The 23759-nt window shown below is 37.7% G+C and overlaps 1 protein-coding gene across 5 annotated transcripts in view; it reads left to right on the forward strand.

Moving 5' to 3' along the window:
• Positions 1-23017, forward strand: part of LOC112978414 (septin-2) — a 44019-nt gene extending 21002 nt beyond the window's left edge. For 3 of the 5 annotated variants that reach the window (XM_026091923.1, XM_026091922.1, XM_026091924.1), the window contains 6 exons: positions 957-1058; positions 1869-2014; positions 3081-3164; positions 4210-4267; positions 11663-11756; positions 20457-23017. In XM_026091923.1, the coding sequence (XP_025947708.1) occupies positions 957-1058; positions 1869-2014; positions 3081-3164; positions 4210-4267; positions 11663-11731 (459 nt within the window). In that variant the 3' untranslated portion in view covers positions 11732-11756; positions 20457-23017. Of the gene's footprint in view, positions 1-956; positions 1059-1868; positions 2025-3080; positions 3165-4209; positions 4268-11662; positions 11757-20456 lie in introns of those variants that run through there. The other 2 variants (XM_026091925.1, XM_026091927.1) reach the window with 2 other exon arrangements.
• The last annotated feature ends 742 nt before the right edge of the window (positions 23018-23759 follow it).

Here is a 23759-nt window from a genome sequence, read left to right on the forward strand (position 1 = left end):
TCTTCAAGAAGTGCTGTGCAAGAATGTAATGTGTTACAAATATTTGATTAGTGATGTGGCTAACATTCATAGCAAATAGTGTTCTAATTCTGATGTTTGTTCCTTGAGTACAGCTGCAAACACAGATTGTCTGAATACCTTGATTATGTCTTGACGATATGGGTATTTTTAAATCTTTATTTCTGTATCATTGAACATAGAAAAATACACTAGTTAAGGTCATAGGCAAACATGTGAAGAATGTCACCAAAAGTATTTAGTGAGTCTGTTTCTCTCTGAGTGCACAGACAGGTGAGCTGCTGTTACTGTGTAGCTGTTTCTGATTTTGTAGATTATATCACAAAAAGATCTGTTACAAACAGGATAATTCAGAGTTATCTCAGCAAATTTGTTGGCTTTTAAAAATACTTTTTAGTAAGCTCTTCAAAAGACAACATATGTAGCTAGCAAATCTCAAACTGTTTTTAAGATAGTTTTGGAAGAGTAAAATAGCCTACACTATATCTCGCTGTATTTTCAAGACTTTTTGTTCCTTTTAGGAATGTGATTGATTTCCCACTTAATATTTGTTTCCTGCATCTCAGAACTTGCAAGTTGCTGGACAAGTGGTTTTCTACTTTGAGCTGTGCTTCCTAGGATATTTATGGACTTGAGGTGCAAGTCTCTATTGAATAAAGACAAAATGGAAAAAATGCTGTGTTTTTTTTGTTCCCCCCCCCCCTTTTTTTTTTTCTTCATAGAGTGAAATTGATGCAATGCAAATAGGCTTGTAGTACATAAGATCAAAGAGTAAGTCATGGTAGTTTCTGCTAGTGACTTTTTTTAGGCATTGTCAAACTACTTAGAGCAGAAAAATTATTCTGAGTTTTTTAGATGTGTCAGACTGGTAAATCAATCTATATACTTCAGCTTAATAATCTTGCTCTCTTGCTCGCTCTCTTTTTTTTTTAACTCAGGTTCTGGATGAGATTTCTGAACATGGCATTAGGATTTATCAGCTCCCTGATGCAGATTCTGATGAAGATGAGGAATTTAAAGAACAAACCAGGGTTCTGAAGGCAAGTTTCACTCTTTCTTAATTGATTATTTTAATGCAGTAGTTCTTTAAGCTTACTGTATGCTTGCAGATACTTTGTTCCTTTTTGTGTTGAAAATTTGAGTTTTCTTTGGAAAAACTCTTGGGTCTGGGTAAGTCTTTTCAGTTCTGGTTCTTGCTTCATCAGAGTTCCGGCTGTGGGTATTTTGTGGTTTTCTCCTTTTCTTTTTTTCCCCCCTTAAATGTAAGGAACTATTCACCAGGAACTGTGATTTGCTATCCGTTTCACATGCAAGCAAAGAGAGAGAGAGCGTGCATGTATTAGGCTTACTACTCTAAGTAATGACTTTCCTCTTGTTAGACCAGATAATAAAGGTTCTACTGAAGTCATTTCCTCTTTGTGCTGTGATACTAGTGGCAAAGATGCATGGAGAATATATCTGAAATTCTCAGTCTCTAGCTACTTAATCTGTATCTGAAGTATGTTTCTGTTGGCTGCCTTCCATGCATGACGTTATGTCAGGTGACACATTATGCCCAAACTGTACTGCAACAACAGTCAAGTGTTCCTAAAGCAAAGCGTCATTTCCCTTTGTGCCATTAAGACAAACTGACCCTAACAAAACTGCAGGTGTTAACAGTGAGAGGTTGCGGCGTTCAGAATAGGACTTACTGGTTTGGCTGATGTGGAAGGATTTTAGTTAATGCATTTGTCAACACTTTTTCCCCTTCTCCATTCTGTTACTTAAATGTGTGTCTGTGCTTTCCTAAAAAAGACCCAAACAAACAAAAAACCCCCAAACAGTAACTTGTTTTGCTCTGTCTCAACTAGGCTAGCATTCCCTTTGCTGTTATTGGATCCAATCAACTTATTGAGGTGAAAGGGAAGAAAATCAGAGGCCGTCTGTATCCTTGGGGAGTTGTTGAAGTTGAAAATCCGGAGCACAATGATTTCCTTAAATTGCGCACAATGCTGGTGTGAGTAATGGTAAAATTATCCCTTTTCCTTTTGTGGTGGCATAACTCTGTTATCAGGACTAGAGAGTTCTAAGAACCTGAATTCCTCAATTGAAAACTAACTCCGACTACAGTGTGGAGCTGCTCCCCCCCTTTCCTCCTCCCCCTGCCCCCAGTCAGCTTGATTTACTGCTGTGATCCTCTGAACTGTCATCATGGAAAATATTTTCTGTATTTTACACTGTCATATACTCATGACAGTTCTTCATCTCTTACATGAACTGATTTTATGGCTTTGCATATAAACTAAAGTTGTTTTCTTATAGTGCAACTGCTGGAGCAGAGAGACTTTTAAAATATTATTTAAAGCAATTCATGAAGATGAGTATTTTAGAGGTGAAGGTCAGTTTTCTTGGCAGTATAGGAAATCCTATGTTGAATATGATAACCCTGCTTTATGATTGTGTATGATATAGATATTCTGGTGCGTAGATGCTTTGAAGTGATTTTTTTTTAATGGCATTTCTCTTGCTGGAAATGTARTTCTTGTGGATTTCTGATTAGTCTCTGCTGAGCAGGGGTTGCCCTCTGCTGGTTGCAGTTTGTAGCAAGCAGTCGTCTTTGTTTGAGGGTTTTTTTGGCAATTGAGAATTGTTAAGCAATGTTAGCTGTTATGTTAGCCAAGGAGCTCCACCTAGTTTTCAGTTACAAATTGTACTAAATGGCACTTAAAACAGTCAAAAAAATGCTTTGTGAATTAAAACATTTTTTTTAAAATAAGTCTTCCCAAGGTTATTACACTGCAAAGACGGGTGTAAACAGCTCCTGTGAAATAATGAGTGAACAAGAGGAGGACAGCATTCTTTGTCTGGCTCTGAAGAATATTGAAGGCAGGCACTTAGGTACAAATTAAGACTAATGAACATGATATCAGTATTCTAGCTAGCTGGATGGCGGACTTGGTCTGTGAAGATTAATTTTCCAGTAAATATATCCATTATATGAAACAAAAATAAAAGATAAAAGGGTGTTTTTCTTCCCTTTGGCAAGAAGAACAAAGTGTTTAATAGCCCTTTGCATGTTCTAGAACACACATGCAGGACCTGCAGGAGGTGACCCAAGATTTGCACTATGAGAACTTCCGTTCAGAGAGGCTAAAGCGAACTGGCAAGTGAGTACCTGGGTGTGTGCCTTTGGGTTCTGCTGCTCCTGCGTCTGTTCTTTTCCACTATGAGATAGGACTTGCTCTTCCTCCTTACTAATCCCTCCTTTAACTCGTTATTTCTCCTGAGATTTCAATCTGGGGGGGTACTGGAGATTTGTATGAAACATTTTCTTAAAAAGGAGTAATGACTATCTAAGCAATATGCTTACAAACTATGTTCTTGGTTTTGTATATGCTCCCCTTTCTCTCTTTATGTTTTTAAATTGGTATGTGCGTAAAGAAGCAGTGGGCAGCAAGCAGGATAGCTTTCTATTTAATAGTCTCTACTTGGAAAAAAAACAAACAAAACACTTCAGTGGGCATATTTGGGTAGGCCATAGCCTGTTTGATTAGGTAGGATGATGCTTCTTCAGTTATGCAAGATTGCTGTGCTTTTTTTTTTTTTTTTCCTTTCCTGTTGGAAGCTAGAGAGAGAAGTTTAGCCCAGGCAATCTTTTTTTTTTGTAGCATCTTTTTGTAAGGTTTCTGTCCTTGGCAGACCTAATGCTGCCAAGGAAGATGCAGCAGAAATGTGTTTTTTTGCAACTTACTCTTCTCCCTACTTTACTTTGAAGTAGTTTTGTTTGTTTGTTCATTCATGTATTCAGCCAAGCATTTTGATTTTAAAGAAGGAAAAAAAAAAACTTTCACAGCTATTCCACAGCTGCTTTTATGGCTGATTTTGAACAATGGGTAGATGGCAGAGGAAATCTCTTGATTAGAGTAAATGGCCAAAAATATATATATGTATAGATCTATTGGTGGAGATATTACATTTTTATGAAACAGAGGAAGAAAATTAGAGGGTGGGAGAAACAGAAGTCTATGAGGGTAAAGATGGTGTTTCACAAAAGGGAAACTTAGGATTAAAGAATTTTTTTCTTTTCCCCTGTGAGAATGTATGCGGACTTCTTTTCTTTCAGTTGTATTACCTAAAATGCAAATCTTGAATCTGTTCTAGGAGCCTTTCTCTTCTGTATTTTATATCATAATGTGGTGTTCTGTTCAATAGACCTGTTGAAGAAGAAGTTGTAGACAAGGATAGAATCCTCCAGCAGAAAGAGGCTGAGGTAAGAGAGGGCTTCTAAAATTATTGGGTTTTATATAACATGCCATGTTCTGATTTCAGTGGTCTACATCAGCTACAGTCTACAAAGAGTGCAAGATGGGAGTTGTGAAAAATAGGGACCTAAAGGGAACATGCAAGTTGCCCATACAACGTGTTTTGTCTAGCCAGTTGTATCCTGTGGATAGTAAGTAGCCTACGGAGTCCTGGTTGTAGGCAGGTATCTTTCTTTTCCGGTTTTGATGCTATTTTTCCATAAGCGTGTTTGCCAGTTACATGTGCTGCTTTAAACATAATATCTTGGGGTAGACTGATCACAGTAAAGTTGATAAATCTAATATTTCAATCATTGTTTAGTACAAGCATCTTTACAGTAAATTTCTTCTTGTGTTTTTTTGCTATGGAACAGAAAATGTTAATCTTTAAAAATCCCATGATATAATTAAGGTAAACGCTGTAATGTAAAAAGGCATTTCTCAAAGAGTACAGAAGAGAGGACCATCCTTCAAGACTAGTTAATGGAGGAGATTCACAGATCTGAACTCTACCTCTGTGTGCGAGGACATGTCAAGGAGAATGCTATGTAACTTGTAATGACCAGTTTCCATGATCCTATGCTTCTTCTAATCTCTTAATCTTTTGTGAACACAATAGCTTGCAGGTAAATTTTTAAGATGAAAAACATGCAAGTAAAGATTAATATTTCTTTTATACAATCACTTTATGGATCTGGTGTTTTCACTCTATTTTCTTACTCTGGTTTCAAGTTATTGGTAAGCCCTTCAGCTTACTATTTTTATGTTGAACTTGTAAGGGTTTGGAGATTGTTAGCTCAGTATTTAAATTCAAGTACTGTATTACCAGTGCTTATGACTGCTTGCATTATGGAAACACATAAGACTTGCTGCCAACTGGAAGGTAGTATTTTTTCTCTTTTTATTCAACTGAACTTGGATTCAAGTCCATAAATGGAGGAAGGCATGACTAAAAAGGTAAATGCATACAGGAATTGATTTGGAGTAAGAAATGAAACACTACAAAATTTTGTGTGTTTCAGATAAAAGATTTACCCTCCAATATAATAAAGTGTATGAAATATAGATACTTCAGTCTGTGCATTTCCTTTTTCCCTCATAGCATCCAGGTTTAAAAATAGCTAATCCTGGTTACCTGCCATGTTGACATAATTAGCTGCTTCTGCATTTCCTTTCCGGAAAATTTTTTGCTGTTTGTCACCATAAATAGTCGTTAATAATGTGATTTACTGATGGCTAAGTGAGACAGCTGCATTTTTATCACTGTATAACTTCATTTCATCAACGTAAGCACTTTTAATGGCCATGTATTTATGGCAGTGGAACTTCTGCAAGTGTTTTGTACACCAATTAAATGCCTCCCATTTACTGAAATATATACCAAACAACAGTAGACCTTCAGTTGATAGCCAGGAACATTAGCTGCTTTGAAAATGTCGAGCATTTTTTTTTAAGATATTTTTTTCCTTAGTAATTCTAAGACTCAGGCAGTAGATTTAGGCAGCTTAAGTGATAACTGTTTCTCCTTGTTTTATTTAAACTATATACATTGTACGTGCATAGTAAGTATCCTTATAGAATTACTTGTTTTCAGGCTTACACCTGAAAAATTCTGTTATAACTAGAAATAGTTAATATGGCAGGCATATCATTATCTGCTGGTCTATTTAGACCACTCTGTGCCAATCTGCATAAATAATATATGTATGTCATGTAGTTTATGTAATATGGCTAAGGGCATGAAGTCTTGAACTTCTTGGAGGACAAATCTCTGGAAGTTCCCTCTGGGACTAATCAGCTCTGAATAACTGCTGCTGAATTTGCAAAGGATTGTGTTGGAACTTGAAAAAACAAATAGATTTTTAACTTATGCTTTCTATTGTCCCTAAGAGATCAAGAGGTTTTGCTGAATCTTCTGTAGATAAGCTGGTATGAAATCCCTTCATCTCTGAATCATCCTGAGTTTCAGACTGGGGAGCAGTCTGGGGAGGAGAGAGGCACAGAGGAAATGGGCTTGCATTCCACGGCCTTTGCAGAGAAAACAAATATCCATTTCCCCTCCTGTTTTGCATTCCCATCAGTAGYGGTGCTTGAAGTTCTATTTACAGTTTTGTGAGGTTTACATAACCTTGGAAGGAATGAATGCTTGGCTTAGTGCCAGGATCATCATTATCAAGGCATCACTTTTGCTAAATGATCTTTTATTATGCCAAAGGATGTGGTCCCCAGTTCAGCCATTTGGAGCTACTAATCTGTCATTTTGGATTTATTGCTCGGTCTGCTTGTGCTTTCTGTTCATCTGCAAGTGATGACCTTTTTCTGCATTAGGAAGTGAAAATAAGAGTAAAGGTATCCATGTTCCTTACTGTAAATATGCTGCATTTCTGTTGTGACACTGTTGTATAAATGGGCACAAACTTTTCAGGAAAGTTTATAATGTTGTGTCATACTTTTCCTATTCTGGAACTATCTTATAATAGAAAACTTTCAAGATTTTGAAAGGTACTATTTCCAGAAAAATGGTATGACCGTGTTTATGTGAAAACAGCAAAGGACAAGGCTTCTCTCATTTTTCGAGTGACCTACCCCGATGCTTTGAGCAAATTCCTTTACCTCACTGCCTCAGTTTCCCTTCGTACAAAGGCTTGCTTTGCTGGATTTCAGGAGAAAAGATGCTGTGCAATTATATAGTAATTACTGCCTTCAGTGAGGTTTGTGAGCAATAGGCTGAACACTATAGAATTAATCACAATCTTGAAATTGTTTTTTCTCTGGCCTTCCACTTGCGGAATTTCTTTAACTCATTGTTGACATCAAGAACCTTGGTAATAGGTTTAATGTTGGCGATCCTGGCACTGCAGGTTGTCCCCCCAAGTGCTGTCCGGCCTGGGGTCTAGCAGCAGGTGGATGAGGATGTGGTGGATGCTCACGTGTAGGAGTAATTGGCTGGAATCGCAGGTATTTGTGAAAGTATCTTCTTGGAGGAGGGAAGAGATGAAAACTATTATGTAGAGAGACAGCGTGACTGCTGACCAAGGCCTGCAGACCCGAGGGAAATAAAAACAGCTATAAAGTTTTATTTGTTTTTTTGGAACATTATTGCCCACTGTAGGGGGAAGGAGATGTATTCTGTGCAGACCACTATAAGCTTCCTCTGTAAAGTGATCTAGCCTTAGTCCTGGGAGAACACCATGAAAAGAAAAATCTTGGTAAATAATTAGGAATGGCAATTTTTGGAGGCTGGAATGAAGGGTTTTTTTTTTTTTTGAGTAATTGTTTTTTCTTTTGAGTTGTTCTTTGAAGGAACAATACTTGCTGCCAGTGCAGCACAATGCCTATGACTGTAACAGCTTCTGCTATTTATAATGTCAATGTGTTTTATGAAACTAGACATTTTTCTTGATTGTAACCCCTTTTCCAATATAGTAACTTTGGGAGTGTTTTTCTTGTCCTCAATTAACAAGATTAGTTGTACTCTCTGGTATTAAAAGTATTTCTAACAAGCAGCAAGTATCATGGGAACATCCTGGTGTACTACAAAATCCACAGTCTGCAGTTTCATTTTTTCCATCTTGTTTTATTCTTGCAGCCTCTTCCCTTGTGAACTTTCTTACATTTAAAAAAAAAAAAAGGGTAAAAATAATCATACTTGGTGTGGGGAGGAGAAGCTTGTTACTGGGAAGTGGATAATGTTTGATTTTTAACATTCCTTTTCCTGTTATCTGCGGGGTTGTTACTGAAGAGCCACTCACCTTGTTCAGATGGAGTCTGTTCTGTGTAGTTCTCTTCTGTATTTTGGGCAAAGCATTATTTCAGATGCAATCTCATAGGTAAAGCAAAACTGTATAATCTGTGGTTTCTGTTAATGGCAGGACAGATAGGAAGCAGTATGGCTCACTTTTAATTCTAAAATTTTAACTCTCATTTAAAATGTCTATTTCCATGTTACTGCAGTGCTACTCAGTAGTTACATGACATTTTGAACTAAATTTCAGTCCTGACATGAACTGTAAAGAAGGTGGGGTTTATACTAATGTTAAGTTCACTCTTTTGCTTTTTTTCTTTGTTTTCTGAGAATTAACAGGAATTATATCTTTTAAAAGATTTCCAAAGATCGTTTCCTATCTTCCTTTCCATCACATGCACCAACCCTGTGCTATTGGGCTGTAGTACCTTTCTTTAGGGCATGAATGCGAGTTCTCTACAGGACGTATTAATGCTGCTCTTATATCAGCAAGTGGGTTTACTGCTGAGCAAGACCAAAGTCATGTTATGCCCTTGATGCTTGCAATCCCCAGCAGCCTAGGGGATGCAGATCTTGATACGATAAGAGTTTGTCTTTTTTGTAGTCTTTAAGTTCCTCTTTATTAAGAGGAAAGAATCTGTTTCTCTCTATGCAGTAGGTCCGGTAAGGAGAAGACACAAGTTTCTTTAAACTTGTATTGTAATATGCAGGAATGGTTCTTATGTCTTCTCCTCGCTGGAAGAGGAATGTTGTAAGAGCCCGACATCATTACTGCTTTGAATACAGTGCAGGCTGATGCCCTTCTTTGGGGGGAAGGTGGAGGGGAGAGAAGGCACAGAAAACCCAGGTTTACTTGTTAATTTTACACTCAAGCTGACAAGATATATATGTGCAAATAATTTCCTCCCCAAGATATTTATATTCATTCCCCTTTAGTTACTGGCTCTAACTTTAGCAAAGTAGTTGCGCAGCCTGGTTTTAGTGTGTGGTAGCTATCATTACTCACAGGGTGTCTGCTCAGAGTACTGTTATGAAATTGATAGTTTGATTAGAGCTCTTCAGTCTGACAGTAGAAAGCAACCATTCTGGATTGTTTGCATATCAAATGCTCAACAAAAAAACCCAGAATACTGATGCAGCCAGGATACAGTAGGGAAAAAAAAAATTGTCTTCTGGAGATACTTGTGCTTAAATCCGCTTTTTTAAAATATATTTTTCCCCCTACTTTTCTTAATTAAAAGAAACTTCAGTGACTTCTTACATATTAATGGCCATAGGAGACAACAGTGTGCCTAATCTGGTAGGCTTTGCCTGCCCTAAACTCTTGTGCTGAATTATGCTAAAGTAACTTCAGAACCTTGCCATTACCTAGCTAAGAGATGAGACACTTCACCACTTGACCTCAAAACACTACATAAAAATGGAAAAGCAAAATCTTCTTCCTACAAGTTACTCAGAGTTAGAGCAGAGTAGATCTCCTAATTCTTCTGTCCTATCTTACATCTGAGTCATATGCAACATAAGATTTCTTTCATAGTGTGTGGACGTGTTTGGATTTATTAAGGTTAAGAAAATGTGAGATTCAGAGATATATTTAGGTTTTAAAATGTGATGTTGGCTCTTAGTGGAATGCTGTGTTTGAGCAAATCACCATAATACATGCACAGCAGTATCTTTCCCTGTGATTATTGAATAGTTTCTATTTTGGGAATGTTTCATGGCTCAGCTTGGAGCACTCTTGGGAAAACTCAAGTAGGCGAGCTTCCAACAAGCTAGTTTTATTATGATGGTAAGCCTGCAGAGAGGCAGTTCAAAAGACCAGGTGTCTTACATTTTTATAAACTGATCTTTGAAACCTTTTCCTTTTCTTGGGCCATGGAATCAACTCAGTTCTCTCATTTCTGAGACTTTTTGCTACTTTTTTTTTCTTATGAAGCTGTATGCTATCTTTTTGATCAGAGGTCTTTTATTTTAAATGGTCAGCAGAAAGATGTAGATGGGTATATAATAATTACAGATTTTTTTTTTTGGTATGTCACATTGTATGTTCCTCTGTAAATCTCCTTTGGCTGGGTGTAGCTACACGACAGTCACGAGAACCTGAATTAGCCTCTACTGAACCCTATGCAGCTTCAGCAAGAGACAGATACCAGCATCCAAGCCAACTAGTATAGGCAACCTCTGGTATCTCTAGCTACACTGCAGTTGCTGCACTTCAGCTTCTGACTGTTCCCCAAATCCGTATCCGAGGCCAGGCGAGAAAATGTAATATAGCCATCTGTGGTTAATTTTCCCCTGTTCTRTGATTACTTCTTTGTAAACAGTTGAAGAAGTTGCAGCTCAACACCAAGTACACGCACTCAAGCGGTTAGTGCAGTTTCTTCTGTGTTGGATCTAATGAAGTAACCAGTATCTTAGTGGCTGATATGATTGACTAAATGACAATGTAGTATAACTTTTTAAACAGAGCATTGCTTTCTGAGTTGAAGAGGAGTGTCGTCACCTCCCTCAGCCCAAATAAATGAAACTCATTCTCTAAGTAGTTATTCCTAAAGAAAAAAGGCTTGACAACAGTGTATTAGAACTACACAATTATTTTCTTGAAATAATGAAAATTTATGAAACTAAAGCAGGTTATTGTGATCCCCAATTTGAAAGGAACTCATATTTGTATGATATGCATGTACATTGCAGCCTATTTTTTTTCCAGTTTGTAAGATGGGGCATAAAAGTGCACTTGCAATTGTGTGTGCAGTTTCCTCAACTGTGTCTGGAAGGAAATAGCCCCTTAACTGTGAACCAAATTAGACATGTTTGCATATACATTTTGAAGTTCTGTTTTATTGTTTCTTATTCTCTTAGGAATATATATTTAATTAAATGTTATTTTGGGGAAAAAAATGCATGATGCATAACTAGATTTCTTATGAGATGGAAATTAACTTACCAGTGTCTTAAAATGCCTTTAAAGCAGCAGCTGTTTCCAAGAAAATATCATCATTTAGATTTAAAAATGTTGGTACTTAATATGTTTAGTCTGTCTTTCAAAATTTTATAAATGTYGTCTTATTTTGCTTTTGAAGTAGTTCGTAAATTCTGTCAACAAGTTTGGCTGTTACTGTTGCTAAAAACTTGTGGAATTATCTGGTTAGCCAGAACTAAACAGAACAGCAACAAGATTGCTGTTCATGCATGGTATTATGCTCCAAGCACTTGCATCAGAACAAAGATGCTTCAGCTCACTCGAGCAATATATCTCTCTATACACATAAGGAAGGGTATGTCTTTCTTTATTCCAGAATAGATCTTAATTCACAGGTCTGCAAACATAGTTATCTTTAAAATATTTGGATTTTATTACTGAATTGTCATTATCAATTTTTAATAAATCTTTTGTGAAACGTAGATGTAATGCTATAAAGAATCTGGCATGGGAAGAACAAAGTATTCAATTCCATGACTTAAATGAACACTTAAAGTTCATAAAGAAGCAAATAGGGTCTGCCTTCTACCATGGAAGAAAAAGATTTAAAGGTTCCTGGATTTCGATATTTCCTGTTGAACACACGGAGAGATTGTGTGACCTGTCCTATACATGCGGGTGTTTTATCTCTTACAGCTGCGCCGCATGCAGGAGATGATTGCCCAGATGCAAGCCCAAATGAGGATGAAGCCTGGTGATGATTAAGGTGCTCAACATCTGGGTGCATTAGGTATGATTTTTCTGACTTTTATACTCCTCTTATGTAAGGCTTTTGCAATGATTGCTGTTAACTTCATACTCTGGACTTGTCTTTACAGTAGTTCTAGAAAAATTAAGATGGGTGATGTTCTGGGTAGTCTAGAAAAAAAATATTACTTTTCCAGCTGCCTTGAAGACCTGTGAATGCTTATCTTATGCTTATGATGCTTATCAGTGCCTCTGGCTTTGCTTTCTTTAGCAAACGCTGCTCAGAAACTTAATTTGCTTATATGGAAACAAAAGTAGAGTGTTTTGGGGTATGAAGACTGCTGAATTAATACTTTTTTTTTCTCAAAAAACTGAAAGAAATTTTAGACAAACTGGCTGCATTTACTGAATACAGACTTCCTTGATGTTAAAATCTATATGATATATTAGCTGGGATTGTGATTCATGCTTTCTTCAAAATGCAGCTCTTCTAGCATAGCTTTTTTAAAATGCAATAATAAAAAGTAGAAGGATATGAGGAGTCTTGTTATTGTTGCTTAATACTTTAGTTTAGCAGTTTTGATTGCTGGTCTTCTGGAATGTAAAGCTTGAATAAAATGGATTATATTATCCCGTATGACCTTGTGGCAGCTGCCAACATTCCAAGCCTAAAATAAGGAGATTTTTGTTGCCTTTATTTGAACCTTCAGTCTTCCTGTTTATATATATTAAAAAAAAAAAAATCAAGTCTCCTAAGGAATAAACTTATCCACTGGATTCCTATTTAAATAGAAGTTAATGGTTTTACAGGTATGTGTACTATGATCTTTGAGAGAAGTAGTTAAGGAAAAAGTAATTCAAACTCAAATTTCTTACTGTCACAAATTCTGCAAACAGAGGAGTCTTCAAGTTATGTCTTCCAGCTTCCATGTTAAGATAGTCACCCAACTCTGGGAGTATGTAAATACTGAGGATAGTTCTTGTGGCTGACCATGCAGTGTAGGCAATAGCGGTGTCTGACTTGAAGCTCTCGCTTCCTCAGGTAGGAGGTGGTAGTTTTACAGCCTGTTAAATGTCTTAGTTGGAACTGAAGATCATTGTTATCACAGGCCAGATTCTGACCTGTTGTGAAAATAGCTGTTTGATATAGGAAATCTTATGTACTGTTTTTAGTTTTTCTTGCAAAGGAGCTCAACTCTAACTGCGACTATCACATTTACATGGCATACTTTAAACTGATACTGGGGGGGGGGGGGGCGGTGAACCACCCTAAATCTGATAGTTGTCTGTAACTGTTGTTTGCAGAGCAGGATGACTAAAGATACAAATAAAGTCAGAGCTCTTCCTTCAGTTCTTAGCTACTGGATTTGCTATGAAATTCAGTAGCTGAGGGCTGATAGGATCCTGTATTCCCAGCAGTGGTTAGCCAGTAATGACACCAGATTCCATCTGTTTCACAAATACCATATCCAGTATTGCCCGAAGTTTATGTAAAACCAATTGGAGCATGGTTTGTCCCAGGCCGAGTTTGCAGCCATGGATACATAAGTAAACAAAGTTCTGAGCATAATCACATGTGTCCAATGAAATGTTATTTTGTAGATACTTTACATTACTGATCTGGAGTACATCTTGGACCACTAAATAYGTTAAGCAGGGAAGCTTTGCAGATGTAATTAAGTATCTACATGATATGGGGATGATTTAGTTTGAACTAAATCTTAAACCTCTTATTTGGTCTGAAATATTCAATGTGAATAAGTTTGAGAAGGATTTGAATGAGATCATCATATCTGGAGGTCCCACTGATTCATAAGGATCTGCTAAGCTAGAAGGCTTCTGCAGCTGCTATGAAAATCATATTGTTTATCAGACTACTTTCAGGAAAGAATTTCAAACTTTTTTTTGTTAACCTCGAGATACTGATTAATTGATTTCTAAAATAATTTGTTGGCTAATATATACATGATTTGAACTGCGATTGCCATCCTGCTGAACCACAGTGTTGCTATGTGATCTTGTCAGTATGTTGGAGCGAATCCTYGTTCAGCACTTAGCCTTAGGGAAATTTCTCTCTGTTCATGTGTGCTAACAAACTGACTTTGCAGTTTGGGAGGAACGGTGATTTCAACTTCTAGCATTCCCATAAGATTTATTTGCTGTATTTTACACRTCTCACTATTTGCAGAGAAACCAGGAAACTTGTACTTACCAGCAGAGGTTGTTTTACATGCTTCAAGAAACAGCCACATTCATCCTGGCAAAGTAAGGAATGAAATTCCTGAATAAATTAGGAAACACTGTAATTAAACAGAACCAAAATGACAAAAAAATTAAATACACTTAATATTARTCTTTTTGTTCTTTCACAGCTTTCCCTCAAGCATCTCTCAGGCTTTCATTCTACAAGAATTTTAAAGCATCAGCCTATGACACCACTGCTACTGAAAGCACACTCTTTTCTCCAGTTGCTCTTTTACACCTTTCTTTCCCTTTATGCTGAGAAAAATATGTAAAAAATTTATGTAAAATTACCGTTTTCAGTATTTTTAATTTGGACAGATGCATATGTCTATATTCCCTTCAAAATTCTATTAAAAATATTTTCCTGTACAGATTTCAGATGTTTTCAGGTATTATGAGGAAAGAGCAGGATGGTGTAAATACCTGCATAGATAAGAATTGGAGAGTAAACAGTAGGATAATCAAAGGTGGTAGTGTCCAAATATGTGAAATATCTACTTTGGRGTTTCAGATTTTTGCAGGGGGAGTGAGGAGTGGAAAGAAAAGGTTTCTGAACTCTGGGGTTTTCTGCAAAGAATCCAGCACTGCCTAATGATTCAGGTGTACTGACCTCAAATCCTTGCCCAAAACACAGAGGTGTCTGTATAGCATAAAATGCTATGCAGATGGGACAATGGGAGGATCTTTTGTATCTGATCCTCTTGGAATAGGGGCATCTCCAAACATTTATGGAAAGAGCAAAGGGAGGATTTACTTCAAGCAGTTTCCTTTGCTTTCAAGGCTAGGGTTAGAGAAGCATAAGGGGAGTGACGTAGGTGAATGCTGCACACAGGGAGAGAGATGTTCAAAGCTTCCAAAGAGGATGGGCAAATCGAGTTTGTTGTGTAGAAGTGGAAATCTGAAAGGGAGTAAACAAAAGTGCTGGTGGAGACTGGATCAGAAGTGGGAAAGGAAAACAATTTTGGGTGGGAACTGCTTTTTTTTTTTTTTTTTTTTTTGGACACAAGTCTGGTCTCCCCATGAGTAGGTCTACCGCACTGTGTCTCTGTTTCTGGCAGCGTGCTCCTGCTCTGGCTAAACCCCTTCTAGCCTTGCTGTGGAAACAGCGCATGCAAAGGTGTTTGTATAATATTCATTGAATAAGGGGGAACAATTTTTTCCTAACTTTTGATGGGCTAATCTTACAAGACTATGTGAACCATGATAAAGATCTCAAGACAAGTTTAACTTTCAGATTTTTGCTTCTAAAATGCATGACTGCTGTTAAATAAATGTAGGAACTTACTGTTTCTTATATTTGAGTGTTCAAATGAAGGATTGGAGAGAAAGGAAGTGGAGGGGTGGAATAAGAAGTTGCTAAAACTAAAGCAGATTTAGTTTTGTTTGGTGGTTCCATTCTGAAATGTTTCCTCTTGGCTGTTGAAACAAGGCTGCGGTAACTCCAACAGCATATTTACTAGTTTCTGGACTTGTCTGAGATGAGCAGCTATTATGAAAGGATGGAATTTTTTTCAAATGAAATAGTTGTTTATGGGGGTTTCTTCCCTTCTCTGTTTTTGACAGAGTAGCTTTTTGCAATCTGTTTTCCTCTTGTTCTTACAAATTTGGATTATCTGTCTTCCACTCAGCTTCAAGATCGTATTGGGACACAATAGTAACAGAAGCCAGGCTATGGAAAACAAATACAGCCAGCTGGAAACGTAGTTATGGCTAGGGAAGTGTATTCAGGAAAAAAAAAAAAATTTTGCACTTAAAATATCTGTAGGATGTTGAAAATTTTTTTCCTATAGCTCATGATTTCCACGAGTATTTAAAAGCATCTTGAGCTCGGTAACACTGTTCTGGTTCTTGATAAGAGCAGTACTAAAGGCACCAAACAGCTAGTTCTTCCTACCAATGAATTGACATCGCTTAACAAAACAACACACAGTGTTGTCATGGCAACCAACCTAAAATGATGCTGGTGAGTGCTGAATTGATCTGATGAAAAATGTCATTTGAGAAAGTAAGGATTGTGTTGTAGTTTTTGGCAGCTAAAATTCAAAGCCTAGAGAATGTGAAGCTTAAGCAAAAGTGTGGTGTTTGGAACAACCACCTGGCCCTGCTGGTGGCCGTTTCTCTAGCTAGACTAGATGAGCTCCATCATTCGTCCAGCTCTCCTAGGTTTTGAGTGATGCTAGCCGATCAACACAGTTTGTTTGAACAAGTTTCAGTTTCCCTGAGAATAGACTTCTTATTGAAATGGTTATTTTTCCTTTACTACTGTATGACTGAAGTGCTGACCTTACGAGTGGCTCTGGAGGTAGCGGGACCTGAAGTTAGCTTTTACAGAAAGATCCTAGCAGGGACCTTAAGTGCCACCTCATAGCTGGTGCGCTCCTGCCCTTGTTTATAACGTGCAAGGAGCTAGGGAGACTTTGGATGACTTTGTGTGTCATCTGAATGTTATATGGCTGGGGAAGGGAAAGATGAGAGGCAGAAGAGTTCAGCATTAATTCATCCTGTGACTCATTCAGCCTCTTTCTTCTGTGAAATGAAAGTAGTTGCTTACCTTGCAAGGTTGTTTCTGTAATAAATATAAAACTTGGAATTCTTTGTATGAAAGTCACTGTGAAACTTARACTCTTTTTTTGATTAATGCTAGGGGATTGTAGTTTTGTTTTTAAAGCTTTTAATCCTTGAGGTATAGAACAATAAAAGTTTCATTTGAGTTTGTTCATCCAAAAATAATCCTTTACACATCCCTGTTAGTCCATACTGCTCTCGATTGGTAGAACAGTCATGTTGCTTATTATAAATGGGATGTAATAAAAGATGTTGTTGTACTTGGATTATAACGTTGGCTGTTTCACAGCATCTGACTGTGGCCTTTGACAAGGAAAAAAAGTTACTCAGTTCTCTTCCCAATGAGTAAGGTAGCACTTTGTTAAAGTGGTAGGCTTAAAAAGTTGTAAAGAAGAACTATTACTTATTAGTATGCTGCATAAGTCAGAAATATTAGTAGGGTCTGTAAAACTTCTCTGGCTAAATATTGTCCATCTGCTGGCTCTTAAAGAATCTTGCTTGCAGTTTTCTCTCCCTCCACATTTGCTGTGTGCAAAATTTTCAGGAGTTTGTCAGGACCTATTTCTGTAAGGAAAACTTTCTCCTAGAAATTGCTGTCTATTTTTTCTAACTCTGTAGGATATACGCATCTTGAAAAGCACATTCCCATTCAGTCTGGTTTCCAGAACTCCTATGTTATAGAAGGGAGGAGAGAGGAAATGGACCCGCGCCCTTGCCCCCAACCAAAACACTCCATACTTTGCAGACTTTGAAGTTTTCTAGGGAATGATGCAATGTTTGCAAAATCTAAAACAGAAAAGATTGGAACACATATGTAATCCTTTTGTGTAGCAAAAATGGGGTAATGGATAAAATAGTGTGGTTAAGAATTTTACAAAATAACAAACAGTCCAGTGTATCAGATTTTCCTATCTGCATGTGAATAAACAGAGTGTGATAGGTGAAATCTTCAGAATAATAATGAAAAACATAATAATGAAAATGATGGAATAAATTCCCAATAGCAAGATTTATTCTTTTCTAATAATTTTGCATAATTACCCAAACTGTACCTGAATATCAAATGTTCTGTCAGTAAACAAATTAAGGAAGTTGGCTTTTTTTTTTTTGGTGCTAAGTGATCCCAGAATAGAAAGAATATCAAATTCCTGATGGGTCACTGTTATTTTGTGGGGCAGTGTCAAGGGCAAGTGGAAATATATTTATTTGCTTTTCAGTAATGTGTAGATGCCTTGGGATAGATGGATTTCACTGTGCGGTGACTATAGTGACATTCTCAGTCCTTATGAATATGTGCAGTGGTGCCTTGCATTCCTGCCTCTGCATCTGCCAGCCTTGATTACCCTGGAGTGACACAGTTCAAATATTTCCACCTTTTGCCGTATCTCGGTGAAACAGCGCTGTGCCTAGTACAGCTGCTGGATGCCCTGGCTGCCGTGGGTGAAGGGAGAGGCTTGCTGCCAGAATTTCTGGTGGGAATGCACTAGTGGGCCGGGGAAGTGTGAAGGCCTATCAAGTTCATGCCAGAACTGCCATGATTTCAAAGTGGGCTTCAGGCAGCATTTTGCTAAATAAATATTTTCAGAACACTTTTATATGTTATTTTTACTGGAACTTGGAGCCTGGTATTAAGTGGATATTAAGGCTTATTAGCATATTACATTAGCTGATAAACACTGGAAGGCAGTTCAAAGGCCAGTTTGTAACTGTGTACTTGACTGGTGACATTTACTACGGGGAAATAAAAGATGTTGCTGGAGTCTAGCAAAAGGAAATGGAACAAACTTGAAGCAGTCAATAGAGGATGCCTGAAATAACAGTAACCCAAAATGAGGGGTGTGCGTGACAGAATGAGTCAAAACTAGCAAACAGAGTGACGTATGTGATATTCAGTAGTCTTATTCTTTTTGTTATTCCAGGCGTTGCAGCGAAGTTTCCAAATGCTTTGAGTCCTAATACAGAATCTCCATGATTTTCATGAGGCTTGTGCTTTATAGTTAAAGACTCCCTTTTCTCAAAATTCTTGCTAGTGATTGGACAGTATAAATGCAGTAGCTACAACATAAAATGGTGCCATTTGAAGAAAAAAGAATTTGGGTCAGTGAGAAAATGTAACTGCTTATAAAGCAAATTTCTCTCATTGGGAATACAAAAGCATACAGGCAGAGATGTGAAGCTGCACTGCGTTGTAGTGGTGTTCCTGGAAGCAGCTGTGAGGGACACATAGAGAAACCTACCCGTTCCTTCCTAAATCTGTTGTAACCTGCACAAACATAGGGTTCTTAGCTATCTGAACATGTGCATCAGTGCAAGTGTATGTACTGCTAGCTACGAAACAACTTTTACAAAGCAAATTTTGTTCTAATGGCATACTGGAGAGAAATGTATCATCTTAAATAATAGTGTGAATTTGCATTGCACATAGGCATTTAGTAAAGACATGTATTACTAAAGAACTGTGAGACTCTTCAACTTTAGTGTAATAAAACTGGAGAGGAAATTTATAAAGAACTGTATCAACCTAATGTATCGTAAATTATTGTCTCCTAAGGAGATTAAGAAGAAAGAGCAGTGAAAGGAATCCGTGCTGAAAATGCACAGTGAATGCGCAGACGTACCTTGTCCAAGTATCTTCTCCAGGCGTATCAAACAGATCTTGGGTTGCTAATGTTGGTAGTATCAATCCACAGCTGCACTTGCAACCAGAGCCACCTCGTTTATGGGAAGCTCAAGTCCTTCTGCAAGTCCGAAACATCGGTCACCATCTCCTTTCGAGACATTTTCCATTGCAGGGATACTCTGAATTAGGCAGGCAGTGGCAGAAATTTAGTTTCTCTTTCGCCCTTGGAATGGCAGTGTAGCATAACAGGCCGAATTCAGTCAGCAGTGTATGGACTCTGGCCTTAAAGCCTTAACATTGGCTTGCTTGTTCCACTCCGGGAAGCGATGGCCTATTTAAAGTGTTTGGTAACTGCGTATTGGACAAAATTCCCACTGTGAGTACCACAAAGAGCGAAGGACCTTGGCTCTCAGCTTCCCTCACTCCTCATCCCGACTGTAATTGTGACTGTAGTCTGGGGGGTGTTGGCTGCGCTTTACAAATGAGTTACTTGACATGACAGTGTTTTCTGGGATGTTTCTTTTGTTCCATCCAGATGAATGTTTAGATTTAGCAAATTTTTTTCTATTCTGAATGAGTAGTTTTGTAACTGGAGAATTTGAGGTCTCCCAAGTTCMAAATTTGACACAGGTTTTTAAGAGGGGGCCTGATTTTCAGAGACGGCTGGAATTCCACTGTCTACATAGCAGCTTTTTCAATTGGCAATTAGCTTTGGGGACGTCCAAAATAGTGATTATTTTTGAAATTCTAGGACACTCTCTCTCTCCTTTGCCATATGAATACTGCTGTATGAATGCTTGGGAAAGTTACTTGCTTTCCTTTTATGTCTAAGCAGTGTTACAAGAGAGTATGTTCATAACATCAAGCTTGGTTACTTTTAGCCCTGCTTAGATGAGCAGTGGTGTTAAATTTAGTTTTTCTCGCCAGAAGTAATGCTTCACGTAACAGGCTGAGCTTGGTTTCTTGTGTGCATTACTGTTTAGCTGAGCCATAACACAGCTTGTATATTCTCACAGACTGAAGGGAGCGTGGGTGCTTAAGAAAATATGTAACTAAAAATAGATTCTCATTTCTCTATTCTTATTAGACATTTATGATAAATATTTGGGGCCAAGCTGCGTCAAGAAATTGCTATTGTCATCTTACTGGGTTGATTCTAGTTCTAATGCAGCTCCCTGCAATGCAGGGACTTAAATTCTCTGTTCTCCGGATTATACTACTTTGCTGGGAGTGGATCAGAATGCCTCAAAACGCTCTGACGATGTTGAGAGTTTGTCTTTTCTAACGCTCTTTGTTTTCCACTTTCATTCACAGCAGTATACAGTTCTCTAATGGATGGGTGCTCTGTTTTCTTTGACCGAACGGTAATGTTCAAATGCAAAAGCTGGATGCTGCAGACCAAGACCTGCGTTAAAGCAAACAAACTCTGAAGATTGTGTTGTAAAACAGCTTATTTTATATATTCAATGTTAATCAAGTTATACTGTATCTTCTTGATTCTTTTGGTAACACTGTCTTCATACTTAGAAATGTGGTTTTGCTATCCCTTCCTATACCTTTTGATACAGAAACTGATATAGTACACTGTTTGGACTAGTGATTGTGATGGGTTTAAGGAGTTAATCGTGTTTCTGCTAGGTTATTCTGAACAGTTTTGTGATTAATACTAAAAGATTTTGTGGCCTGTTTACAGTAAATGTATGTGTTTGCACAGTATCGTAGCTTTCATTCGCCATTTTAAGCCATTATGTATCATATCATTAGTTTATTCATAATTTTTACTGTGCTTTGGTTACTTTTGTAGCTTCATCTCTGGTGATTTATATATGTGTAATGTATGAGAAAATGTACAAAGCACTGATGATTCACCAGTGATGCAAAGAAGCTGAATTTTCTAAATCATTGTGCCTTAAAACATTGTAAACACTATGCATGCCAAAAACTTTCATGGATGCCTCTGAAGATTTGTCTTCAGTTCTCAAGTATTGCTTGCAAGAATTTCTATCACAGGCATTTTTATCTCTCAGATGAGTGATGGCATGTACTGAACTTTTTATATACCGTAACACTAATTTTCATTGAGGTTTTGTAATRAATTGTATGAACATGGAAAAAAATGAATTTTGTTTTTTAGCTAAGCCATGAAATGTCTTAGCTGCATCATGCACAGTACATATTCAAAGGATACACAATATTTATCCTGGAGAATGAAGGCCTTTTCCAGAATGTGTCTAATACAAACTGCTTTGATTTCATTTCAAAACAACTTTAAAAATGCTTTAGTTGGAAGTTAGGTAGCAAGTCTTTACATCTGCCTTTTTTTAGCAAAGTTCATTAGATGCCTACTGACATCTTTTAGGAGTGTAAGTACCTGGAAAAATCTGATCGCACACCTTAGTTTATAAAATCATGAGTGTTGCTATTTCCTTTATGTCATTACTGAGTATATGGCTACCTTTTGCATGCTTTTGTAATCTTCTGTATACACATAAATGTAAATTATTTTGCAAATACAGGATTGAGACACTTTGTCTTCTATACTAAATTGGGACATCTTTCATGTAACGATTAGCCCTAATTCTGTTGTCTGGCAATGACTGTTTAATCAGAAGAGCATTAGCAAACAATTTGCTTCACAGGGATGCATATTTAGCTTGTGTTTGGAGTTAAACTTCATAAAAGGGACATTGCATTGTGGCTGGCTGCTATAGTGAAGTTGAAAGAAGAAATGGGATGACTGATTTGTATTTATATAAAGTGTCTTCAGATATTTRTGAAGACTTGAATTATAAGTGTGTCTGAGAGGGCCAAGGTGGGAGAGATTTAAATGTAAACTTTTTTCTCATGAGTTGAGGAAGATGTGTTCCATGATGCACACCTTTTTTGTTTGTTTGTTTTTCTTTAAAATCTTGCATCATCTTTTGCAACTGTCTTAAAAAGATGTGCTGTCCATTTGTGCTTGTGAGAGTTGGGAGAGCCGCACCCTTCCTGAGAAACCAAGACGTTTTAGTGACGTTCCACACTGGTTCTCTGTGCAAAGGTAACATGAATGGTTCATCTTCCAGAGCAAATGAGGACAGTGGGGGGAGCAGGCTTTCAAAAGCATCTAGTCTTCAATTTTTGTTAAAAATAGAGCTTTTCTTTTTTTCAAAGGAAGGCATCTAAAATCACTGCCACAGTTCTTGTATGGGAAGCTGCACTGAACACGTTTTCCCAAGCAGGTGCTGATTAGCGATTGACAGTTGCTGCCTCCTTCTGCTCTCGAATTCCAGTTGGAGCGTTTGGGCTCAAAACCTGAGATCTATTTGGAGGATTGTCCAAGAAGGTGTTACAATACGGCTGATACCCGTTTGAGTGCTTTCCTTTCAAACTAGGCTTAACTTCTATGCGTTCTGTCTATTCCTTGTCTGATATTCTTCAGTTACATTTGTACTTGACTTTGTTAAAAGACTTCACAGCTTATGGGGGGAATGTGTGTTTGTTAAGCTGGTCTTTGCTACTGTGAAGGTCCCTGAAGAGAGGGCTCTACCTGGATCCTGGTTTCTGACCTTGCATTTCCACTCCTCTTTGTCGGCACTGCCAGAGCTGTGAAAGACAACTCCATTTTTCCTTGGGAATTCCATCCAGGCCTTCTCCAGGCAGAAGCACTGGCACAAAGAGCCCACACATAACTATTTTAATGACTCTGCTTGACAGGATCAAGGAGTGGGTGACTACAGTCCATTCAATCTTCCTTGGATTTAAAATGCTGTGGCAGACTATAAAACAACTCATGAAAGGCTGATTGGATTGTTGGTGCCTTTAATTGTGCTGTAAAGTCTCTAATGGTCTGTGGCTGTCTAGCATTTAAAAACAAGCAAATATGGTAACAATTACCCATTTTTGTTTGTGTTTATTTTTTTCCCGATGATTTGAATCAATGACTAAAAAGGAACTTGTGATGGCGTAATGGGTTTTTAAAACATACATGCCTGGGATTGCCAACCTCCGATCTTGGAGGCGTCTCTGTTTTGATGTGAGGGATGTTTTAAATGAGAAGGTGGAAGAGATGACAGGATAAGCGCTGTGATGACTGCAAGAATTTGAAAAGCTAGTACTAGGGCATTGGTGGCGCTTTTGTTCCAAGACAGGGGGCTATCCCTGCAGTTTGTGCAGCCGTCACCGTTTCATGCTTACACTATCCTGTGTTCAAAAGAGATTCAAGTCTGATTATTTACTTGTATTTGAAATGTGGAAGTGACCTTCTTCCCTGTCCCCTCCCTCCGAAAAAGTACTGTCAAAGTCAATGAAGGGAGCTGGGTTTTCTGAGGCTTCGCTTACCCCTTTTTACCATTACTAGTGAGATGTGGTTTCTAGGAGCTGTTCTTAAATCACTTGCTAGTACTGCTTTTGGAGGGTTTTGAATTCATTTTGGGCTCACTCCTGCCTCTCCTTAAAACGTTGTACTAACAGCTTTTATCTAAAATAACGTTAAACCATCTTAAGAGGGGATATTTAATGGAAACAGCACATTCCTGTTTTGCACAGTACACTTGCAGTATGATTCAGGGCTTCCCACTATATGTTGAGGTGCTAAATCTGGAAATGTTTCCTATTTGGTTGTTACTTTTTTTTTTT

Source organism: Apteryx rowi, unplaced genomic scaffold (genome assembly GCF_003343035.1).
Source record: "Apteryx rowi isolate R43461 unplaced genomic scaffold, aptRow1 scaffold_93, whole genome shotgun sequence".
Classification (NCBI taxonomy): Eukaryota; Metazoa; Chordata; class Aves; order Apterygiformes; family Apterygidae; genus Apteryx; species Apteryx rowi.